This window comes from Pelecanus crispus, chromosome 12 (assembly GCF_030463565.1).
Source record: "Pelecanus crispus isolate bPelCri1 chromosome 12, bPelCri1.pri, whole genome shotgun sequence".
Lineage (NCBI taxonomy): Eukaryota > Metazoa > Chordata > Aves > Pelecaniformes > Pelecanidae > Pelecanus > Pelecanus crispus.
In genome coordinates, this window is record NC_134654.1 from 7,413,279 (window position 1) to 7,435,353 (window position 22,075).

General features: G+C 56.5%; 2 protein-coding genes across 2 annotated transcripts; both read right to left on the reverse strand.

Moving 5' to 3' along the window:
- Positions 1–2,526: 2,526 nt before the first annotated feature.
- Positions 2,527–3,617, reverse strand: LOC104023741 (C-C motif chemokine 13). Its single transcript, XM_009484534.1, has 3 exons — positions 3,545–3,617; positions 3,029–3,146; positions 2,527–2,626 (listed from the first exon to the last, which is right to left on the reverse strand). Exons 1-3 carry the CDS (start codon positions 3,615–3,617, stop codon positions 2,527–2,529), a joined length of 291 nt encoding a protein of 96 aa, XP_009482809.1.
- Positions 3,618–4,976: 1,359 nt separating this feature from the next.
- On the reverse strand, positions 4,977–5,633 carry LOC104026116 (C-C motif chemokine 4-like). Its single transcript, XM_009484535.1, has 3 exons — positions 5,561–5,633; positions 5,254–5,368; positions 4,977–5,082 (listed from the first exon to the last, which is right to left on the reverse strand). The coding sequence occupies exons 1-3, from the start codon at positions 5,631–5,633 to the stop codon at positions 4,977–4,979; spliced, it is 294 nt and encodes a 97-aa protein (XP_009482810.1).
- Between the last annotated feature and the right edge of the window lie 16,442 nt (positions 5,634–22,075).

Genomic DNA, 22,075 nt, shown 5'->3' on the forward strand with positions numbered 1-22,075 from the left:
CTCACCTTCTGTGCCACCTGTTCCATCTCCCGCAGGGTGTTGGGGGGGGAAGAAGCTGTAGAAGCCCTTTTCATCAGCCCCTCTCTGGCCCAGCCCGCTGGCAGGATAATGCAAGAGGGGGAAAGGAGGTGTGGCCGGGTCTGCCAGCGGTGCAGGGCTGGGGAGTGGGCTTGTCGGGGACCGGGCAGTGTCGAGGCCTGGGGCCTGTCTAGGCAGCTCTCATGGATTCAGAGCCCATGCTGGAGACCCAGCTGCTGCTGTCACAGCCTGCACAAGGCTGGAGGACAGTGGCACCGTCACCCCCAGCACCGTGCTGGGATGCCAGTGGGGTAATGCTGGGAGCGGGATGGGGGAGAGGCCAGAGATTCCAGGCTCCCAGGGCCCCAGCTCCTGGCAGTTGCGCTGCAGAAGAGGAGGCCAGGATGCTCGCAGGACACTCTGGCACCCAACCGCCCTCCTAGCCCCTGTCCACCAAACCTGCTGCTGCTCCCCAATAAAAGTTTATTTTTGTATTTTCTGTTTTCTTAGCAGAAAATAGTTAGTGTAATGTAAATAAATAGAATCATTTGTATTGATGTATGATGATCTGTATTGATTTGTATGATGTCTGGGCAGCGGGGGGCCTGTGCTGTTTCTTGGCAGCAGCACCCTGGGTGTCCCCGGCCCCCATCCCGGCCACCCTTGGGGCACTGCCGTGGCCCTTGCAGCCTGAGCCCCATGCAGCAGTGGGTGCTCCCATCACCCCTGCCTGGGTGCAGCTGGTGATGCAGGTGGAGGTGATGAGGCCCTGCAGGATGGGGTGTTGCTGGTAGCTGAAGCAGCAGGCAGTGGGGATGCCCTCTGTGAGGGCAGAGAGGCAGCCAGCCTGCCCTGGTGAGCCCCCAGGCTCCAGCAGAGGCTTGGGGTTCCGCAGGGATTTGCCATCTCCCGTCCCTCCCCTTGTGTCCTATTGCCTGGCGGTGGCCCCCCAGGAGACCCCTGGCCCCAAGGCTGAGTCCCAGCATTGGTGGTGGTCTCCTGCTCCCAGCCCTCCCCACAGCCGCGAGGGTCCCCGCTGACAGGGATGGGGCTCTCCTCTGCACGGTGCTGGGCCCCTGTGGCGCTGCCCTCCTTTTCTCCCCGGCTGCTGGGTGGGCGCAGGGTTTCAGGGAAGGAAAATGACTGCATCGCACCAAGGAAATGATGTTGGGGTCGCCCAGTTTTGCTGAGCTGGAGAAGGCAAGGAAATGGCAGCAGGGGAAGTGCCTGCCACGGGGCTGCGACTTTGAGATTCCATTTGGTTGCCCGGCAGGGACCGTCCGGAGCGCAAACCCCCATGACACGGACCCTGCCGCCGCTGCAAGGACCCCAAGGGGCCGTGAGCCGGGCTGGGGCACGAAGCTCTGTAGCCAGAGCCCCAATGGCAATGGCAAGCAGGCAGCCGTGAAGCAAGCTCCAGGCAGGCATTTGCTCTGCAACAGCCCCAGCAGCATCACTGTGTCGGGGGGGGGGGGGGGGGGCTGCAGACAGACCGCCCAGCTCAGGTGCCATGGCATGGACACCCCCAGCCACTGCCACTGTTGCTGGCAGAAAACCACTGCCAGGCATCAAATCTCAGCTTATCCCCAGTTTTGCCACAAATACCACTTCTCACCCAGCTTCACTTGTCATAGCAGGGATACAGAGTTAGCTCCACAGCTCCGCAGCCGGAGCCCTGATGGGAACCAGGTGGCTGAAGGCTGCTCCACCCTCCCGGTGCCCACTGGAAACCTGCCTGGAAGCACCTGCGTTTTCAACTTCTTAACATTTAAGGAAATTATGGACATGTGTGCCAGGCCTGTTACGGCCCAGTTTCCTCCGTTTGCCATCCCTATTGCCACAGCAGTGGGTGGATGGGCTTGAGGGGCTGCGGGAGGATTTTCCCCCACGAGATGAGGTGATTCCCAGGAACCCGTAGCTCCGTGGCACGAGCAGAGTCACCGCCATGGGTGTCCATCTCCGGGGTCTTGCCAGGGCTAAAGGAGAGCACCAAACCTGCAGGCACCTCTTCTTCTACAGCTGCCCCTGTTTAACCTCTTGATCCATCTGGGAGAAAACCAACCCCCAAACCCAACCTCTCTCCTATTGCCAGCCTTTGCTTGCCTTTATCCCTGCCTCAATCCACATCCCACCAGGGTGGGCAGCTGCCCAGGGCATCCTTAAACCTCACACCCAGGCAGGGGCTGCTTCATCCTGGAGGGGAGATGAGGGGTTCAGCCTCAGTACTCTGTGTTTCCCTGCCCTCCCAGGGGCTTCCAGGACTCTTCCTGCGACCCGCGGGGATGCCGAGCCCTGATGTGACCCATATTTTCTCCTACTGGATTTATGTTCGCTCACTCGAGCTGCAGGTCGGAGGAGGGTGTTTTATTAAACCCGTCGAGGGACATACAGTAGTGTGGAGGGGGCGGCGGCAGGGGAGAGGACGGAGCTGGCTCCATAACTTAAGGAGACGAGAACATACAGATAATTGTGGGATGCAAATAAATAGAGCTTATATGGAAAGCAGCTTCAGGTGGATGTGCTGGTCGACTCCTGCTGCTGCCGGTACTGCTGGAACCAGCGCTCCTCCGGGTCCACACAGAACTTCTTCCCCTTCAGCAGCTCCACGCTGAGGGGGGAGAAAGGGGCTGCGTTAGCTGGGGAGATGTGGGATCCGGCCGTGCCCTGGGGTTCCCCCACCAGCCTGGGGATGCCTGCGGCATCCTGCCCCCACATCCCCCAAATGTGCTGGTTTTTAGCAATCTGTGAAACCTTGGCTTCCTTCCCATTTTTCTGGCTGGCAGCTGAGATGGGGGATGCGGGGGCTCTTTGGGATAAAGAGTCAAGGATTGTGTGTGTGTGTGTGTGTGCAAAGAGCCAGGGCAGGGCACCCCCACCCATGGCACCCTTTGGGAGGTGGCTCGTTTTGGGGGATCCCCGAAGGCAGAACAAGTGGCAGGGAAGGTGGGCGAGCGAGGGTGAGGAGCAGGGTGCTGGGCAGGAAGGCTGGGTGGGGGCTGGGTGTACTCACATCACAGCCTTGCGGGAGCAGTGGGAAGGCGTCTTCTGGTAGGTCCTGATGAGGAAGGCAGGGATTTTCTTCTGGACGAACATCTCCTTGTAGCAGCATGTGCCGTAGGGGCTGCGGACTGAGAGGAGGCGAGAGGGGTTGGTGCTCTCCCACGCCTGGCATGAGGGCTGTGGGTGCTCCCCGGGACTCTCCTGCTCCCCCCCAGTACAAGGGGGTCCCTTTTCGCAGCCCCAGCAGTGCTGCTTTGCCTCAGGGCAGGAGCCCCCTGTTTCCCTCCCCAGCCGGGGTGCTGGGGCTGAAGCCATCCCCAAGCCCATTTTTGCTCCTTTTGAACAGGGCAGGGACAGCCTCTTGCTCGGGCAGCTGGCGATGCCCCTCAGTAGTTCTCCAGACCCATGGCAGAAGCAGGAGTTGAAGCTCTCATCCCCCTCTGCGACCCCCCAAAACCTCGGCAGCCAGAGGAGCTGGGGGTGGCGCCAGGGCAGCTATGGGGAAAGCCTCCCTGTCGGTACTCACAGGAGACGCCCTGGCTTCCAGTCCAGAGAGCTGCCAGCAGCAGGGTGAGCAGGGCCAAGGAGAAGACCTTCATGTCCAACCCGGGGCTCGGTCAGTGCCAGCAGCCAGCAGCTCTTGCTGACTCGGGGCTACTGAGAGCTACCTGCCTCTCCTGCCTGCACCATGGCATGATATACCCCCTGGCCAGACTTTCCATGACAGCTCTGGACTCTCCCCAGGGAAAGAACCACCCAGAGATATTGATAAAGGGCAACCGGTGAATGGAAATTCCTTCTCCCAGCCCCTCTGGCCCCTGTAGTACCCAAGGGCTGCTGGAAAGTGTGGTGAGCAGCCAGCAGCTCTGCACCGCTGCTGATGCATTGGGGCCAGCAGTCTATTTTGGGATTGGTTCTTGCCACCGGTAAACCACAGAGGATGATGCTTGCACTTGCCAAAGCCCTGGGAGAGTTTCTTTTAAAAAACCACCCACTGACAGCTCAGCTGCAATGCCTCTCTTGCAATTTTGCACTGAGGCCAGTGGCTTGGCAGTGCCTGTGCTCACCCTAGCCTACCATGAGACCCATCGCTTGCTGCCCATTGCAGTGGCTGTGCCCATCATGGTGCTTGTCACAATGGCAGTGCCCATCACATCTCCTCATGGCATCCTGGGAGCGTGGGTTGTCAGTGGGGCCTGACCAAGCACCTCTGAGGGGCAGCTCTGGTCAAATTTGGGCCAGGGGTCTCCACTCATTAGGATGGCTGACAAGGGGCATTGGAAGCCCCTCATGGAGGGCCTCATGGGCTGTGCCTGCCTCTTGCACTGGTGGCTTCCCCAAAGCCCGCATGGACATGGTTTGGCCCCATGCACACCCTGGACCCCTTTGCAGAGACATGGTGGGGTCTTCGGCTCTTCCTGGCTCCTTACTGACCCCAGCACTTACAGATATGGTTTAACACCTGAGTAGGAAAGCCGGCAGCAGGATCGGCCCACTCCCAAGATACTTGCACAGCCAGATGTTTGCATGTGTGAGATCACATTTAATTCTGTTCAGTGTGTTGTACAAAAAAGAACTGTGTAGCTGCTCCCCCTTAATCCCTCTGCTGCTGCCAGGCCGGTGAGCGCAGCCTTGCTGACACACTGCTACTGCCTGCGAGGGGTACAGGCAGCTGCCTGCATGCAAAGCAAAGCTGAGCGCACGGGGGCTGGCAATGGGTCTGGAACCCAGCACCCTGCAGCGCTGGCATACCCCATCCAGGTGGGATGCCGGGGATGGCAAAGGCCCTTTGCCTTCAGGGAGGTGGCGAGGGTCGTCACAGCGTGATGGGGAGGATGTCCCTGACAAGCTGCTATATCCAAATGTGGTGTCCCCACAGCCATGTCTGCAAGGGGGTCACCTTCGTGGTGTCCTGGCCCCCGTGGAGAGGACTCCCCACACTGCCTCCGGCCACCCCACTAGCTGGGGATGGAGAAGGAGCTGACTTGGAAGCTCTGCTGGTACCTCTTCACCCAGGGACTACTTGCCTGGGTGCAGATCTCCTTCCCACTCCTCACCCTGAAGCTGGGGCAGAGAGAAGACAGGGTTAGCAGGATGGTGGTATGGGGACCCCAGCGCTGAGTTTCTGAGGGGCTCGGAGGCACAGAGGATCAGGATTGGACCCACAAAAGCAAGAAGTGGGTTCAGGCAGGTTCTAGAGGGGCTTTACCCCCAGGGCTGGGTTTAGGTACTCACATCACAGCCTGGTGTGGGCACTCAGGGCTGGTGGGGTAGCAGTTGACGACATTGTCTCTCTTGATCCTTCTCATCTGGAAGTTGAAGCAGCACTTCTCTGGCATAGCCGGCGCTCCTGGGGGGGGACAGCACAAGCTCAGCTTAGCCTGGAGACCCCCACCTCCATCTCAGCCCTCCTGCTGTGGGCACGGCGGCTTTTTGGGGGGAGCCCCCCTGCACCCCATGCACGAAGCAAACCCGTCCTCACAGCCCTGGGGGCTGTCCCCGTCCCCAAACCCGCAGAGATGCAGCAGGAGGCAGTGCTCACTCTGAGCCAGGCTCTGGCAGCACAGCGCGACGAGAATGAGGAAGGTGCAGACCACCCCGGCTGCCTTCGCCATGCTGGGCTGTGGGAGGGCTGCTCGGTGGTGCCGGGGCAGAGCTGCTGTCTGCTGGGGTCAGGGCCACCAGGCTGCTTTTATGGGGGAGCAGCGAGGCCGGCTTCCGCCAGGGCCAGCTGCCGCATGGACAGGGGGAGGACCTGGTCCCCCGCCACGTCCCAAAGCACGGAGGGTGAGCAATACTCATTTCCTCCCAGCACAGCCCCGGGGAGGGAAAAAACCTGCTCCTGGGCTGTGCTTTTGGCTCCCGATGGTCTTGGAATTTTTCCTGAGCTCCTGCCTCCAGTATTAGGGCTGGTGGCCAGGTTGCTCCCAAAGTTTGGCTCCGCATCCCCAATCCCTGGGCAGGCTGCGTGCCCCATGGCAGGAGCCCCAGGGAGGGTGAGAGGGTCTGGGGATTTCCCTTGGATGGGACCAGGGCCAGGCTCAGCACCCTGCAGGGTTCCCAGCAGCCACACACACTCTCAATAGTCCATGTTCTCCCCCTGCACTGCAAAGTTTTGCATCCTATCCCAGTCCAGGGGACAAATACCGCCCCCCTCCCACCCAAAAAGCCATAGAGAAACAGCAGCAGGTTTGGTTGCAGCAGGCATCTACATGGTTGTCTGCTGTTTTTGGCGGTGTTTGGGGCCTGTCAGGGCTGGGAGAGGTCAGGCAGGTGGCTCCACTTCCCTTCCCGTGGTGCTAAAGCAGCAGCTCATGTTCTTGGCTGTGCTGAGTTGGGAAAGGCAGAGGCCAGTTTGGAGTTTCCTCAGTGGATTTTGCCTGGCCGCAGCTGTCCAAAAAGCCCCTTCTCCCTCCAGCCCCAGCAAATCCTGGGGCGCATCCCAGCTGCCGGCAGCTGGCGGATGGTGGGAAGCAGTGGGGAGGTGCAGGTGCGCATCCCCTCCAGCCTGGCTGTGTGGGCAGCCCCCGTGCAGGGCTGGGGATGTGGATGGCACCCTGCTGGTATTTTGGCCACCCTGGGCTGCAGTGCAGCCTTGCCTGGCTGGAGAGGGCATGGCGTGCTGGTCCAGGCAGGGACCTGCCCTGATGTGAACGGGGGCCACACACACCACATGTCCCTCCATTTGCTCTTCTCCAAAGCCATTTCCCAGAAATCAGCCTTGATTTTTTGGGGTGCACGTGCTGGGTGACAGCAGGGTGCAGCAAGTGGGGCTGGGCGATGCCCTGGGGCTGGCGGATGCGGACAAGGGTGGGGGTTCATGTTTCCATGCTCAGCTGGCAGAGCAGAACACCTTCCCGTCATCACCCCAACTCCCATTTAATCTCTCCTCAGGGAGACTGTGGGGAGCGGAGGAAAGCGGATGCCTCTGGTCCCAGTCCGGTGCAGCTGCCTGGCTTGCCTTTCCCTTCCTGGATCCATCCTTTCCCTCTTAGCCTCCTTACCCCCACGCACCGAGGACCTCCTGGCGCAGCTGCGGTAAATGTGGCCTCTTAAGGGTAGAAAATGTTCCCTGCAATAAGAAAGTGAAACAGAAGCACCAGGAAAACAAAAGAGGGTTTATTGGACTGGGAAAGGCCCCTTTTAAAGAATCCCATGCAAAACAATGGGATACATCAGGCTGGGGAATTCCTGGGATGACATTCCCAGCATCCCTCCGTCCTGAGCCCTGGTCCTGGTGTCTGCTGCATGGGGTGAGTAGACCCTGCAGCTGGGGGATTTTGGAGCATGGGGGATTTTCAGCCCTGGTTGGGCCCCTGGAACTGGCAGCCCCTGAGCACCCCTGGGTCTCTGGGTCTCGCCTGTGTCCAAGGAGGAATATCCCCCTTTCACCTCCCCACATCAGCCAGGATGGGGCTTTACTGGGTTTGCACAGATGTGGCACTGGAGCTGCGGATGTCCATGTGGGCTCAGAGGGGCCAGAGGCAAAACCGGTGCCCCTGCGGCTCTTGATGAATTTAGGAGAAACTGGTCTTCACTCCCTTCCACCTCACCGGCCCTCCCACGTTTGATGCAGAGAAGGGCATGGGACATGGGCAGACCCAATGCTGTGATGAGCGGATCCTGTCTCTGCTCTGGGGTGGCCATGCAGGTCTCTGTCCTGCATGTGGTCTGGGCTGAAAACCACCCTTTTCCTCCCTTTCTTCCACCATTTCATGGGGGACTCCTTGCCAGCACTCACAGCTCTTGCTCCAGGCTTGGCTGCAGAGCGTGGTGAGGAGCAGAGCTGCTGGGAACAGGCCACCAGCCTCCAGCTCTGCCTGCCCCTTCTCCCAGGGCTGTGGCATGGGGTCCTGGGGCTCTGCCGGCCATGGCTTTTATCACCTTTGCTCGCCGGGAAATCCTGTGGCTGGGGAAATCCCTCCAGGAAATGTGGGGGGTACAGGTGGGGAACCCCAGGAAATGCTGCCTCATCCTTACATCCCTCCCACCACCTCTGGTGTGGTGGGAACATCGGGGTGAGAAGGGCTGAGCCCTGCGGTGGGGATGGGAGGCGTTGGTGCCTGCAAAACTTACGGGACAGATCCTGCTCCTGCTGCCAAGAAGCGCAGGGGAAGGTGGCAAATCTGGGGGCTGGCAGAGGCATTTTGGACCTTGCTGGGGGCTAAGCTCTCATTACCCATTCCAAAAAATTTGCAGGGGCTTCAAATTTCCCACTGCTGGGGAGTACAAGTATGTCCTGATCCCACCAGCCCCAGGGGGCAGCGGTGGATGCTGCGGCGCCGGCCACCCCGCAGCCACCCCATTGCTGCCTCACGTGGGCATTGCTCCCCACAACTTCTCTGCATCCCTGAACAGAAAGCAAAGCAGCTCCTGGGGAAAGCAACACCTCTGCCAGGAGTGTTTCAGCACTTACTCACTCTCCATGCTCAGAACCAGCCCCAGCCTTGTGTCACAGAGCTGGGGCTGCCAGAGAGAGCTGCTGGGGCAGGACAGGTGCTACCGGACACGCTGGGACGCCTGCTTGGTGGCGCAGCCCCCCTGGAAATGCCGCTCGCCCCGGGTGAGAGTTGCTTTTCCAGCCGTGTTTGCAGATGCTTTATTGATGCTGTGGTGCCTCTCCTCATTTCGGCTGATCAATAACCCTGGGGGAGGAAGATCTAAATGCAGTGCCTGCGGGATGGGATGGCTGCTGCAGCTGGGGCAGCCAAAGTCATAAAAGTGATCAAAGCAGCTTTGCCAGGTCAGCTCTGTTTTCTATAAAGGATTTGTTTGATTTATTCTTCTCCCTTTTGAATCTCTTTTAAAGCTTTTCCATTACCTTGCTGGGACTGATGTTGAGATAACCACTAAATGCACACCCTGCATGTGCTGTTTCCTTTTTTAAGGTCCTTGCCTGGCCCTGGCCACCTGGGACTTCCCCAGCTGCTTGCAGAGATATTGATATTGAGATGGGTCCACCCTCGCCTGTCCCCAGGAAGATGTGGCTCATAGTCCCCCCACTCCCCGCCACCACCCACGCCCCTGCAGAGCCAGGCTGGCTCCTGCCCAGGTGCCATCACCTTCCCCAAAAAGCAGTGGAGGTTTTTTTTGTCCAAGGCTGGAAAACCCAGCAGGGATCTGCATCTCACCCCCAAAGCTGCTCACTGGGGTGGGAGTGGGTTGTGCAGCCTCTGAGGCATCATCCTGTACCTGGCCACCCTGAGGCTACAAGGATGGACCCATCTCCTGCTGTTGGAAGATGCAAACATACAGAAATAAGACGGAGCAGATGCTGCCATCCTTTTCTAGGGGAGATTTCACCAGGAAAATCATGGCCAAGCCCCCATTTCAGACACGTTAATCATGTGGGAGCAATAGTGAACATGCCGCAGACGTTGCTGGAAGCATCTCGCCTTCACCTGCCTGACATGGGCACAGGAAACGCCAGCAGCAATGCTCTCTGGCTGTGGGAACTGGGAACCCAGTGAAATGAATGTCATTGTGTGGCTTTGATGTAGATCTCTGGGGTTTTGGAGCCCTCTCTTGATTTTGGAGTCCATGCCCTGCTCCTGGCTGGCAGTTGTGCCAGGGCAGCCCCCTCTTTCCTGGCTGCCCGTGCCAGGCAGTGGGACGCAGGTTGCCCTGCATCCTGCCGGCTGTAGGGAAAGCAGCCCTAAAGGGAAAGGTTTTCAACCCAAAGTGGTGGGTGGGGGGCTCAGAGAACCCATGGCAGAGCTGATCCCAAAGGCAAAAAGCTTTCCTCCAGGATGACGGTCCCTCTCTGCATCACCTGGGGGAAGGGGCTTTCCGGGACCCACATTGTGCCGTTCAGGCGGCTCATCTCCCCACACTTCATCCTCTCAGCCCTCCCAAGGCTGAACTCCCCCCCTTCCCTGGCATCCTCCACCATGTGCTGCCTGACTCATTTCCTGTGTCCTTTGGCCCCCGGCATCCTGACTGCCTCCGCACAGGGACTGGCCCTAGCTGAAAAGCTGATTTCACATCAAACTCCTCTGCTTGAGATTGCGATCAGGGCTGGGCTGCTCGAGTTGAGTGAACTCTTCCCCCCACTCCCCAACCTTGGCCTTTGAAAACCCAGACCTTAAAACTAAGATAAACCCAAAGCACTATCTGCCTCCCTATCTGCACCCTGATTTCTGCAGGTGGCACATGCCTCACTATTTTCCAGCAACCTGAAAGGCAAGAAGCAGCATTTAATGGTGGAAAAAAAAAAAGAAGAAACCCCAAAAGAGCTAGTAAGATGCTCATAAAATCCTCTGCACCCAGGAGCAGGGGTCAAAAATAATAAAAAAATTCACACTAGGGACTTGCTGGGCTCTCTGGATTTTCTCCAGGCATGAGACCTGAGGCTGGAGAGCGCCGGTGGGATGCCGGGAAGTGGCAATGTGCAATGGGGATCAGCATCACCAGGATGTGGGGGGCTCTGCTGCACCACCCCGAATCCCCCTGCAACCTGGCCCCGGGTCCCTGGGGTGTTTTTCCCCAGGCTGCAGCTATCAGCAGCTACAATCTGCTTTTGTAGCATGAGTGACTGCTAGTTTTCACACGTATTTTCTGAAACCGCCTGCCCAGGGAGGAAAAGACACCCCACAGAAGATGAATTCATTTCCCACAGGACCACCCTGGGGTATTTTCCTTGTGTATCCTTCCCCTGACACTGCTCTGAGCCGGGGGAGAGGGGACTGGTGTGGCCGTGCAGCAGCCCTGGCACGATCACCCTTTCCCCTTGGTGTGAGTTGCTGTTGGATATTTCCCTAAAATAAATTTGCAAATATTTCCTGGGTTGGCCATGGGAAAGACCTTCCTCCCCACTGTCCTGCAGAGTTTGCTGCAGGGAAAAATAAAAGTGAGAAGCATTGGTTGTGGCACCGGCGATGGGGATGAGCACTGGCTGTGTAGGGCTGGGGTGAGGGCTGGGTCCTGACAGCCCTTGCTGTTTTTGGGACCCCGGGGCTTGCTCAGGGCTCACGGCAGTGGCCGGACAACAATCCAGGTGAGGTGCCGGCCCATGGGAGCCCTTTGGTCCCATGGGATGGCTGCCCTGGATCTGCCGGTCTGGGTATATGGGGGAGAGCAGGGTTTGGGGTGCCAGCCTGGGGCACAGCAGCAGTGGAGGCATTTCTGCATCCCTCCAAGCCTTGGCTGATGTTTTTCCTCCGTTTGGCACAAGATGTCAGTGCTGCCCAAGGAACGGCCGCCAGTGCCATCCCACCGCATGGCCTGGCAGGGCCATGGTGCTCCTTCTCCGTTGCCTTGGTGTCCCCAGCCTGGGGTGCTGCCCGGGTGCTCCCGCGGCCCGGCTGTTGTCCCCACTCTGGCAGGGACCCACCAGGGCTTCTCCTGATCAGTGGAGATGCACCGAGAGCAGCAGGTCTCAGCCAGCCCCATGGCCTCAGGTCCTTCTCCTTTGGCGACAGGGGGAAGCTGTCAGACACCCCACAGGAATCATGTGGGCAGAAATCCAGGAGCCTGGAAGAGGAAGGTGGAGGGGGATCAGCTCCATCCCCACATCCCATGGCACTGCCATCACTGCCACTGGCTGTCCCCCCCCTCCCTGTGGTGTGCGGGGGATGGAGAGCAGCTCTCCTGGGGCCAGCATCCCTCAGGGGGAGTTGAGATGCTTCATGCTGGGAAAAAAAAAATAGGAAAAGGGATACAGAGGGAAAAAAGCTGGGAATGAAAGAACCGAAACCCTCTACCAGCCACACGTGGAAAGGGGGTGGGGGGGAACCCTCAAAAGAGTGTTGACAAGTCTGGAGGCTTCTGGGACCAGAAAAATAACACATCAAAGACCTCACGTATGCCTGAAGACAGATAAAAACTCTGAGCCAAAATGTTCTATGAATATTTAACTACCATCAATATTTAATTAGCAGATAGAGATTAAGAGCAAAGGGATCCATTCTCCGTGTTTGCTCCAGCCCTGCTCTGTGGGCACATGGGGGCTCACGGTGGGGGGGCATGGTGCTGCCTGCAGCCTGGCTCAGTGCCAAGATCAGGGCACAGGGACCCTGAAGGAAGGAAGGGACCCCCCCGAAAGGAAAGGCTCTGCTTTCCTAGCCCCCTACTGTGGGGCTGGGTGGGAGAAGGGAGGGATAACTCATGCATGACCTGGGTGTTGCATCTCTGAAACAGCAATCCAACAAAAATGTGCAAAAAAGTATTTTCAGAGATTCGGGATGCTCCAAAAAGAGCATCTTTGCCCACCAGCACCACAGAGCTCCCCGTGTTCCAATGAATTGGCTGCCAAGGGCAGCAAATAGAGCTGGGGAGCTTCTACAGAGAGTGAGTCAGGATCTGAGCTTTCCCAGGGGACGCTCAGAGCCAAGCTGGGGGAGCTTTCAGGGAGTGTAATGCTGCTGGGGGCTGCTCATCCTGGGGTGCTCTGCGGGGCCAGGGTGCAGGAGCTGGCCCTGGGGGTGGACGCTGGAGTCAACTTCTCCCCCTCCTTGGGTCCATCCAGCTTTCAGTCCATGCTCACCCTCCTCCGGGCTTGAAATCCCTCTCCTGCTCTGGTGCCTGTGAAATCCTCTGCCTCTTGGCCACAGCCAGTGGGGCAGAAAGGTGCCTGCCTGCCCCCCAACCCCCCAGGCTGCCCCTCCCCTGCCCATGCTGCTCAACCATGTGCTAATGCTTCACCCTCGGTGTCTAAACCATATGTGCCTGAGTGTCTAATCCACTATTAATCCCTAATGACTAATCCTTTTAGGTGACGGCAATGGCTGGGGGATGGCAGGAGGGGAGGGGATGGGCACTCCATATGCCACTGTGGTCCCCTCCTAGAACATATCCCCATATCCCTTGCGTTGGGGGGCATCTCAGCATCCCCCAGCCTCCAGCCCAGCCACACAGCTCCTACCCTTTGCGGAAGGCTCGTCCTGGGCCACCGTGGTCCCTGGCATGGGGATGGGCTCTGGGAGAGGTGGAGGATGGGGAGGGCTCGTCTTGGCCATCCCTGAGGCTGGGGGGAGAGCTGGAGGGTCCCACCACAGCTCACCCCTGGGCTTTGGGCCCTCCTGTCCCATGCTTTGAGGTTATTTCCCTCTCTGGGAGTTGCCTTAGCCAGAAGGGGACTGGAGATGGCAGTAAAAGCCAAGCTGTGATGGATTTTCCTTGCCTTCTGGGCCAGGCGCAGGCAGGACCTGGGGGGATGCGGGACAGGCACATCTGCAGCACGTTTACAGCCCCCAAATGCCTCTAAAGCTCTTCCCAGCCCGTTCCTAGCCAAACTATTGCTTGTGCAAGTGAAGGACTTTGTGGGTGCAACCGTGAGGGTGTCTGGATCCGGGCATTTGGTCTGGACCAGGTCTCGGAGGTGAGGATGCGGGGCTGGGGTTGGGATGGTGCCGGGAACACCCCCCACCCCCTACCCCCCCACCCCCCCCACCCCCACCCCCACTGCCTCATCCCCTCTCTCCATCCCAGCGCTGGTCCCTACAGCCCATGCCAGCCAGCCGGTGACCTGTGGTGCCATGTCCTCTTGCAGCTGGGGACATCCTGGTGGCTTTACTCTCCCAGCTAGGGTTTTGTGGCCAGCTTGGTCCTTGGGCATCTCCTGAACCATGGATGCTGCAAAACAGGAGGGGTATTTCACCCCTGCTGGTGTCTGCTGGCAGCATGCAGCCAGCAAACTGCTTTGCCAGATGCTTTCCCACCAGCTGGGGAGGGGATTTATTTTCCCCTCTTGTTTTACATGCATTTGAAGCAAAAGCCCTTGACAACTTTTCTCCCCGCCGCAGCAGCCAGGGCAGAGCTGGAGCCCGGGCAAGGGGCAGGAGGTGGCTGGGCTGGGAGCAGACACGCAGTTCCCTGCTCTCCATCCCCTGCGGTGAGGCAGAGCCCGAGGGCTACCCAGAGAATAAAACCAGCCTCCCAAACCCCAGCCTGGTGTCTTTAATCACCAGCAAAGCTGAGCCTGGCCAGCACAGGACCCAACACCCCTGCACACCCTGCAGCAGTGCTGTCGCCACGCAGCAGTCCCCAGCCCCAGGAGGACAGGGATTATGCCAGATCACTCATGTATAAAATTGCTCCTCATCCAGTGAGGATCCCGTCGGCAGGGGAAGCCGTGATGGGCTCCGCTTGCTGCCTCGGCACGGAGACCTGCCGGGCGGGCACTGTGCCGCACGGCGATGTGGCGGCGGCGGCGGCTGCAGTTTCCATATCTGGGCCATTCACCACTCGAGACTTTTAGCGCCTGGAGCAACGGCATGTACTGCTGATGAGTTCTTTCTGCTCCAGTAATTACAGTGAGGAATTTGTCAGAATGAGCTTTCTAAAACCTTCTTGTCTTGTTCTGATTTTACCTGGAGTGTAAAAAGTCATTAGTATGGTAAAACGGAGGCTGTGCTAAGCCAGCAAGCCATCCAGATAACGCAGTTTACATCCACTACACACTCAATATGCACAAAAAAAAAAAGGGAAAAGAAAAAAAAAATGCTGGCTTTCTATTTTACCCAGATGGAGTTCTCCATGATTGAAATTAGCAGGATGGGAAGGCAAGTGGAGAAGGTGGCAGGGTTGTGGGCTGGGCATGGTGAGATGGGGCGGCTGCTGATGCCTGGTCTTCCCCCCGGCGGCTGTGTTTCTGGCTGACAAGGCACAGAGAGACCTGGCCACCCGTCCCCTCTGGGATGGGCCAGCCCTGCTATTTGGGGCAATTTGGGTTTCACCCACAATCCCTGTTTCAGGAGCTTCTCTCCTGCCTGCAAACACAAGCCCAGGTTCATCAAATACATCTGTCATGGTTTGGAGAGGTTCCTGCCAGCCCCACGCCACAGCCTGTGATGGAGCCATGCTGTCCCCGTACAAAAAAGGCGGTGGAAAAGTCACCCAGACGATGCCTCAGATCCCTCTGGGCTGCTGTGAGCATCTCACTGTAAGGCATCAAGCCCAGGGTAGGGAAAACCCCTCCTGATCCCATCATGGCCTGAAAACAGCATCGTTTGTGGTTTCAAAGCCTTCCAGCCCCTTCCGGCTCTGGTTTCAGGGATATTAGCAGATGTCAGGGAGTGTCTGGGGAACTCAGGCTTGAAATGAGCCAGGAAGAAAAATCATATCAATAGGAAAAAAAAAAAGGAGCTGAGGTCAGGAGAAGTTGTGAAGCAAGTGTCTGCACTGTCCCCGCTATTTTTGGCAGGGAGCCACAGCCCATGTTTGCTGGCAGCAGGTGGAGATGGATGGGTGTGATAAGACTTGGGTCTTTCTTTTTAAACTTTCCAGCCCTAAAATAATCAAAATTTAGCCAAATGTAGAATGTGGCAAAGAAGATTTTGCTTATAGACCCTGCTCGATCTCCGTCTGGGGGATGATGCCCGGCTGGGTACCGCATCCATCCCTGATGCTGCTTCATCACTGTTCTTCCTGAAACCCAGCTGGAACTCCCACTCCCCATGGCCTTTGTGGTTTTTTGCTAATAGGAAGGTTTAAAAAAAAGAGACACTTCTGTCTTGAGTTCTAATCAAAGCATTTTGGTTTGGATTTAATTAAATGATAACTTTTGGGGGGCTGAAAGGAAACTCTTTGGTGGGGGCTGCTTGGATTTCAGGGTATTTCCAGCATCCCTGAAGGCCACTTCAAAGAGAAGAAGTGATTGTAAGGCAGAGCATCTCTCTCTGCCAATGCAAAACCCAAACCTTCAGATTTCCTCCTTTCTTATTTAATTTCATGAGCTACTTGGCAAAGTTCAGTAAAGTCTGGAGATGTTTTTGGTGTCACCAGATGTGTCTTTTGGGCCCAGAAATCCTGGGGAAGGGGAGAACATTTCATCCCTAGTATTATCTCCCAAAACCACAGTGACTCCCAGGTGCCCCGCAGGTATGTCAGTGCTTAGGTGGGTATCTGGGGAATAATGTTTACAAGCCATGCAGCTGATTAATCCCTGAGCACAACAAAGCTCCGCTTCTGCTTTTCCCCTTCCTTTCCCTTCCATTAGCTATTTAGGTGTGCAGAGACCCATTTTTCTCTTTGCTGCACCCGAACTCTGTATGCCTGAAGGGCCCTGGTGTGCAATTTGAAGCACATCTGATTAATATTAATTATTCCCTCTTACTAACAATGTGAGACCCCATATCTGTGTGCCCCGGAAAGGCTGGCGGCTTCATGCTCTGCTCCCAGGGTAAATGGCAAGTGAATAAGATTAGGAGCTGTGAGTGTGTGCCATCTAAAGAGTCTTAACCGGCAATTCCCAGAAACTGCGGGGAAATAATTCAATATTATGTATGTGATGCAGCTGTGTCAGAGCCAGGCTTGGATCACAGCTCCCAGAAGCACAAGGAGCCACCCAGGACACACCAAAGGGGGTCCTTGATTCCATACCGCCCCCCTCCCCCCATGAGTAGGCTCCAAACAGGGTGTCAGAGGTATTACAGGGACAGATTTGGGAGAGTAATGGTGATGGGAAGGGTCTGGGTGCTTTGCTTTCCTCCCCAGGCTCCCCATCCGCTGCTCCTAGGTGTCCCCAGCTAGATGTGGGTGTTCCCAAATGGCACCTGCAAAGCCACCCCTCCCAATCCGTCTGTCGCCCTGTGGTGGTGGCAGGGCTGTGGAGACGATTTGGGGTGTTTGGGGTGCCAGTAAAGCTGCCTTTGGTTCTAGTGCTGGAGAAAAACAGTGCTATTTTTATTTTGCTGAAAAAACAGCAGTTTTGGGTTGGCAGAGGGAAACAAGACACCGGTTCAAGGTCAAGCTCCGGCAGCTTTGGACAAAAAAACAGAAAAATAACCCCGTGCGGATGAATCAAAGCATCCAACCTCATGGTCCCGGAGGGGGATTTTCTTTCAGGTCTTTGCCCAAACCCAGAGCCAGAAGCTGGCCTCAGTCATGGAGAAGTGTGTGACCGGTTGACCCTGCCACTCCATACTCACTGCTCTCCATGGCTCTGGCTCAACCTTTGCCTGATTTTTCTGCCCCTTTTTCTAGCCCCATCCCCAGTTTCCAGCATTTTGGCTATTGCCCTGCTCTGCAGTGCTGCCCTTGACCCTCCTCTTCCCCACCTCCATCACGAGCATGAGGAGGGTCTGAGGATGCTGCTGGGTGGATCACCCCTCAGGGACGGCTGGAGGACTGATCCAAGATGTTGATTTAATGGAAGTGCTGCAGTTTACTCCCTAAAAGAGGTACAAATATCACCTGTCAAGCACGTAACCTGGGATTCAGTCAAGGGGAAAGGGAATTCAATTATTTGTCAGGGTATATTCCCTGCCGCTCACAGTGGCTGGCAAGGGCAGGGTCCAAAAGCTGCCTCGGTGGGTTGTGCCCTGCCCATCCCATCCCATCCCATCCCATCCCATCCCATCCCATCCCGTGCCTGTGCCACCCAAACGTGCGCCCGTTCCTCAGGGACACGTGTCTTCACCAGTATGTCCCTCTCTGCTGAACAGTGGGTGCTCTGAGATGTGCCCTTGATTCTAAGAAAGCATCAAGTGGTTTTACTGGGCTGGGCCAGGATTTCTTCACCTCCTCATCCCCTGCCCAGACCCTTCAGCATCCCCAGATGAAGCACCGGGAATGGGAGAAGGGAGTTAAAGTGGCTGGAAAATGCTTTTAACAAGCCTCAAAACCACTTTGCGTCCTCACATTGTTTCCAGTAATAAAGTCGGGTTATTACAAAAATCTATTACCATCAAAAGCCGCTGATAAACCTCCAATCCATCCGCTGTGAGGTTTAATATTCCTCCTGGAGAGCTTTCCCTTTTCTGCAGCACAAGGCCCTTATCTGCCATCACCCACGTGGGCGGGCTGCACCGTGATCAGATTGGGTTTGCAATTTGTGGGGTGGTGTTTGATTTCTAATCTGCAGGACTTCATTTTCAGCGTGCCGGATCTGTTGGATTCCGCTGGGATGCAAAGGACCCACATGGAGGGGGGCAGGCGGGGAGACCTGGGTGATGCTGTGGGGCTCAAAGGTGCAAGTTGGGACATCCTCCCAAAAAAACCGCCACACATTAAATATGGAGATTTTATTAATAGCAAAATTATCTGCTAGCAGATGAAGTGCAGAGCCCCATTGTGTGCACTAGAGTTCAAGGGCTATTGCAAAGAGCAGCAGCTTTTGGGGGGCCATACTGCACCCCTGAGGTGGGCTGGTGGCAGAGTGATGGGAAATGGGATTTTCTCCCAAGTTTCTGGCAGTTTCAGAAAGGGGAGAGAAGAAATCTGCTTTGGGATAGTTGAAAACTACTGCTTCTCCCCCCTCCCCAAATTACGGTCAGATGGAAACGTGGAGGAATAAGGAAATGAATAAGGAATAAAAAATGAGGAATAAGGAACAGGGAATACGGAATAAAGAAATAAGGAAATAAGGAATAAAGAATAAGGCATAGGGAATAAGGAATAAGGAAATAAGGAATAAAGACTAGGACAGGGTCCATTCCTGGCCCCAGGCTCTGATCCCAGCCCCATGGACTGGGACCACCCTGCTGCCACAGACCCTGAATAGAAAAGCATCCGCCTCGTAGCCAGGTTTTGGGGCTGCTCATGCAGGGGATGCTGCCGGAGCTGCGGCTCACTTCCCGCCTGGGTAAGTGGAGTCCAGGATGGAGACTTAAGTGACAAATTGCCTGCTTTTTAGTGAGATTAAAAATAGACAGCGGGCTCCTGGGATGGCACTAATGCTCTGGCAGATCTGGCTTGCGGCCGGGCTGATAACGCTGGCGCCGGCGTGTTTTCCAGAGAGCTCTGGGGAGACAGACGGGGAGACACCGAGCCCCGCGGTCCTGGAGGAAGCAGGGCTCACTGTGGCGGGGAGGCAAACCTGGGGCCCAGGACCAGCATCCATCAGGGGCTGCTGTTGATTGCTATTAGAGATGCAGGGCCTTGGGGGGCTGCTTGCCCAGCTTGGGCTGGGCTGGTCCCTGTCCGGGGCAGCTATAGCCCATAAGGAGGATGGGGGCTGGTTGGGTCCTTTCTGCTCTCGCTGGGCTCCGTTTTGGGAATGGGAAGCGTTTTCCTCTGGGATTACCCATGACCAGCACATCTGCAGGGACCCAGCACTCAAACCAAGGCTCTGCACTGGGAAGAGGTTAATTTTGGGGTGCCTTTACTTGTTTCAGGGTCCCTCTGCTTGTTTTCGGGTCCCTCAGCTTGTTTCAGGGTCTCTCTGCTTGTTTTCGGGTCTCTCTGCTCAGCCGCAGCCTTTGCTGCTGCCCAGGGGTCTCAGAGGTGTATAATTAAGAGTGGGTAGTGCAAGAGGGGGGTAATTAATTAAGATCACTAATGGATGGAGCAGGGCAGGGCAGGTGCTCACACCCCTGTCGACCCAGCTTTTCCCATGGGAATCATCCCACTGGGGAGCATCCCTGTCTCCCCCTGCTCTGGGAGGGCTGTTCGGGGCCAGCCCTGGCACTGAGCACCTCTGCGGAACCTGCGTGGTCTTGCTGGCTTCTGGAGGGGGAACATAAATCTTTCAAGGCTGCAAATGTCTTTTTTTTTTTTTTTTTCTATTCTGGGTGAAGGAAATGTTTTTTTTCTGCAACTTTCTTCAACGTCACTGGTATGAAGAGATGGGAACGGATGCTGTTTGTGCACCGCAGACCCCTCCCTGTGCAGCCAAGCAGAAACTCGCTGCCTTCCCTTGCCTGCCCTTTGCATATTCTTATTTTTCTCACTGCCTGGTTCTTTTGGGAGAGTTTTGTGTGTGCCAGGACAATGCCTGATGATACGGAGAGGAAACTTGTGCAGTGTCAGTGCCATGGCATCCCATGGGCCAGCCCAAGGTCCCCCTGTGCTGCAGCTGACAGGCACCCTTCAGAGGATAAGCACAGCTTTCCTGAGGGCTGATACCTGCGTTAAAAGGATGCTGTGATGGTAAAATTAAATGAGCTGCTCACAGAGCCAGGGATGGGGCCAAAACCCTGAGGAATGCCAGGGTAAGGGCAGACAGAAGCCTGCAAAGGTTGTTCAGCCCCTTGTGTTGCCCGTGCTCCATGGTCTGGGGGGACTTGGGCATCTGCCCTTGGAGAAGATGGGGAAGTGCTTTCGCATGGGAGCAAACAGCCTGGTTGCTTGGGGGGGGTCTCTTGGAGGGGACATGTTGATCAGGGCAGTCTGTAACAAATCCCAGTGATTTGTGGGGTCCTGGCTCTCATGAAACCTTAAATCAGTGGTGCTCCCCCAAAATTCACCTTAGGCCAGGGTGGGGACCAGGGCTGGGAGGAGCGAGTGGGGAACTGAGAGAGGGAAGCCCCAGAGGGCAGGGGAACTGGCAGGGGACTGCAGTGGGACCCCCAGCACTGGGATGCGGTGGCAGGGCTCAGCCCCACCTTTGCTGCCCTTTTGTGGCCTTCTGGAAATGACCTGAAATGCAAAACCATTTTGACCTGTGCACAGGGCCAAGCTGGGGCAAGGCGAAGGGAGGTGACTAAGGACACCCTGCAAGTCAGTGGCAGGGGTTCAGCCCTTTTGCCCACCTCTTGCAGAGCCCTCAAAGGCTGTTTGACTTTGCAAAGTATAATCCCAGGCTGGGGAAATGCAGCCTGCACCCTGACAGCCCCCAGGGGAATGGGGGACCCTTGCCCTCTGCACCCGACTCTGGGAGAGGAAGATGAGGCTGAGGAAGGATGCGATTGCCCAGGAGGGTCCAAAAAGGGCTGCAGATGTCAGAAAAACCATCCCCACATCCAGCCCCATCAGCAGGGTTGATGTAAAAGATGCATCAGACACGTCACTGAAGACGTCGGGGGCTTTAATTGAGATGTGACCACCTGTAGCCAAATACTGAATCATCTTTGGCCAGATACTGTCAAGGTCAGGAGCATTTTGTTCAGAAAATCGCTGAGCTCTGACAGAAATTGTTGCTAGAAGCCTTAAACACCAGCTTTTGCTACAAAATTGTGATCCTTTTCCTGCCTGCTCCCAGACAGCCCAGCAGTTATCCTGCTGGAAAATCCTCCCTCTCTCCTGACCATTCTCCATCCTTCCCTTCCATGTCCGGACATTCTAGGGGCTTTATTTTATTTTAAATGTCTGCTGCATATTGAGCAGAGAAATGACTTTGAAGGAGGCTCTTTTGACCCTAGCGCTATAATTATTCCAGACTCCAGCAATGCATGTGGTTCAAATACTATTTTCCCCAATGTCTCCCAGCCCTGGCTGGTGGCTCCTTTCTGTCGGGTATGGGATTGCCTGCGGTCTCGGAGGCTCAGTGCAGGTGATGGGGAGAAGGCAAAACCTTTTTCATGGGTTTCCCAGCAGATTTTGTGAATGCCCAGGTGCAAAATGAGGGGTTTTCCTGCTGGTTTCAGGCATGTTTTGGATGAGACTCAATTTCTGCTGCCTCTGGGGCTGCCACTGCCCACTCCCTGCCAGCTTGAGCCTGCACCGGCCGCAACACCAGTCCTTCTGGTGCAGGCAGCAGGTTGCTTTTGGCCCCAGAGATCAAACCAAGGAGCTGAACCCAGCCCCTGCTCCTATGTCTGCCTTCCCTCTGCACCACCCCCTCAAAAATCACAGCAGCCCACTCCCAGTTGGGTCTGTCTCCTCCATACCCCCTGGGGCTGCTGAAGGGGTTAATCCACTTTGTGCAAAACCAGATGGGAAAATGTTTGCTGCTAAATGAGCTCCTGAAAAATTCATGGTCCTAAATGGTCTTCCAGGGGGTTCTTCCCCCCCAAGGAGTGGGAAATCCCAGATGGGAGCTACTAATGGCAGAAGGAAAGGGCTTTGCTGGGCCCTGCTCCAGATGGGACCCCATGCCCCCGGGACGCCCTAACCATTACCGGAGTGGCCATTAGGCAGCGCTGGGGCTGACCCAGATGAATTAGCAGCTGCTCCATCATTATCCTGCTGGACACAGCAGCTGGGCAGGCGCTGGGGATGGGGCTCTAAACTCTGGGATAAAAGCCAGGCTCTGGTTTTGCCTCCCGGGGCTGGCAGGCAGGGGAGGTTTCTGCTTGCCATGGTGGGCAGGTGCCCCATCTGCCCACAGCAGAGCCCCGACAGCCACTTGGGAGCCTCTGGGGGGAATTAGGGCAATGTTTGATGGAGTCCTTGCTTGCAATTAGCTGCTCCAGCACTCGGTTGCCAGCCCTGGAAGGAGATCCCCCAGGGAGGTATC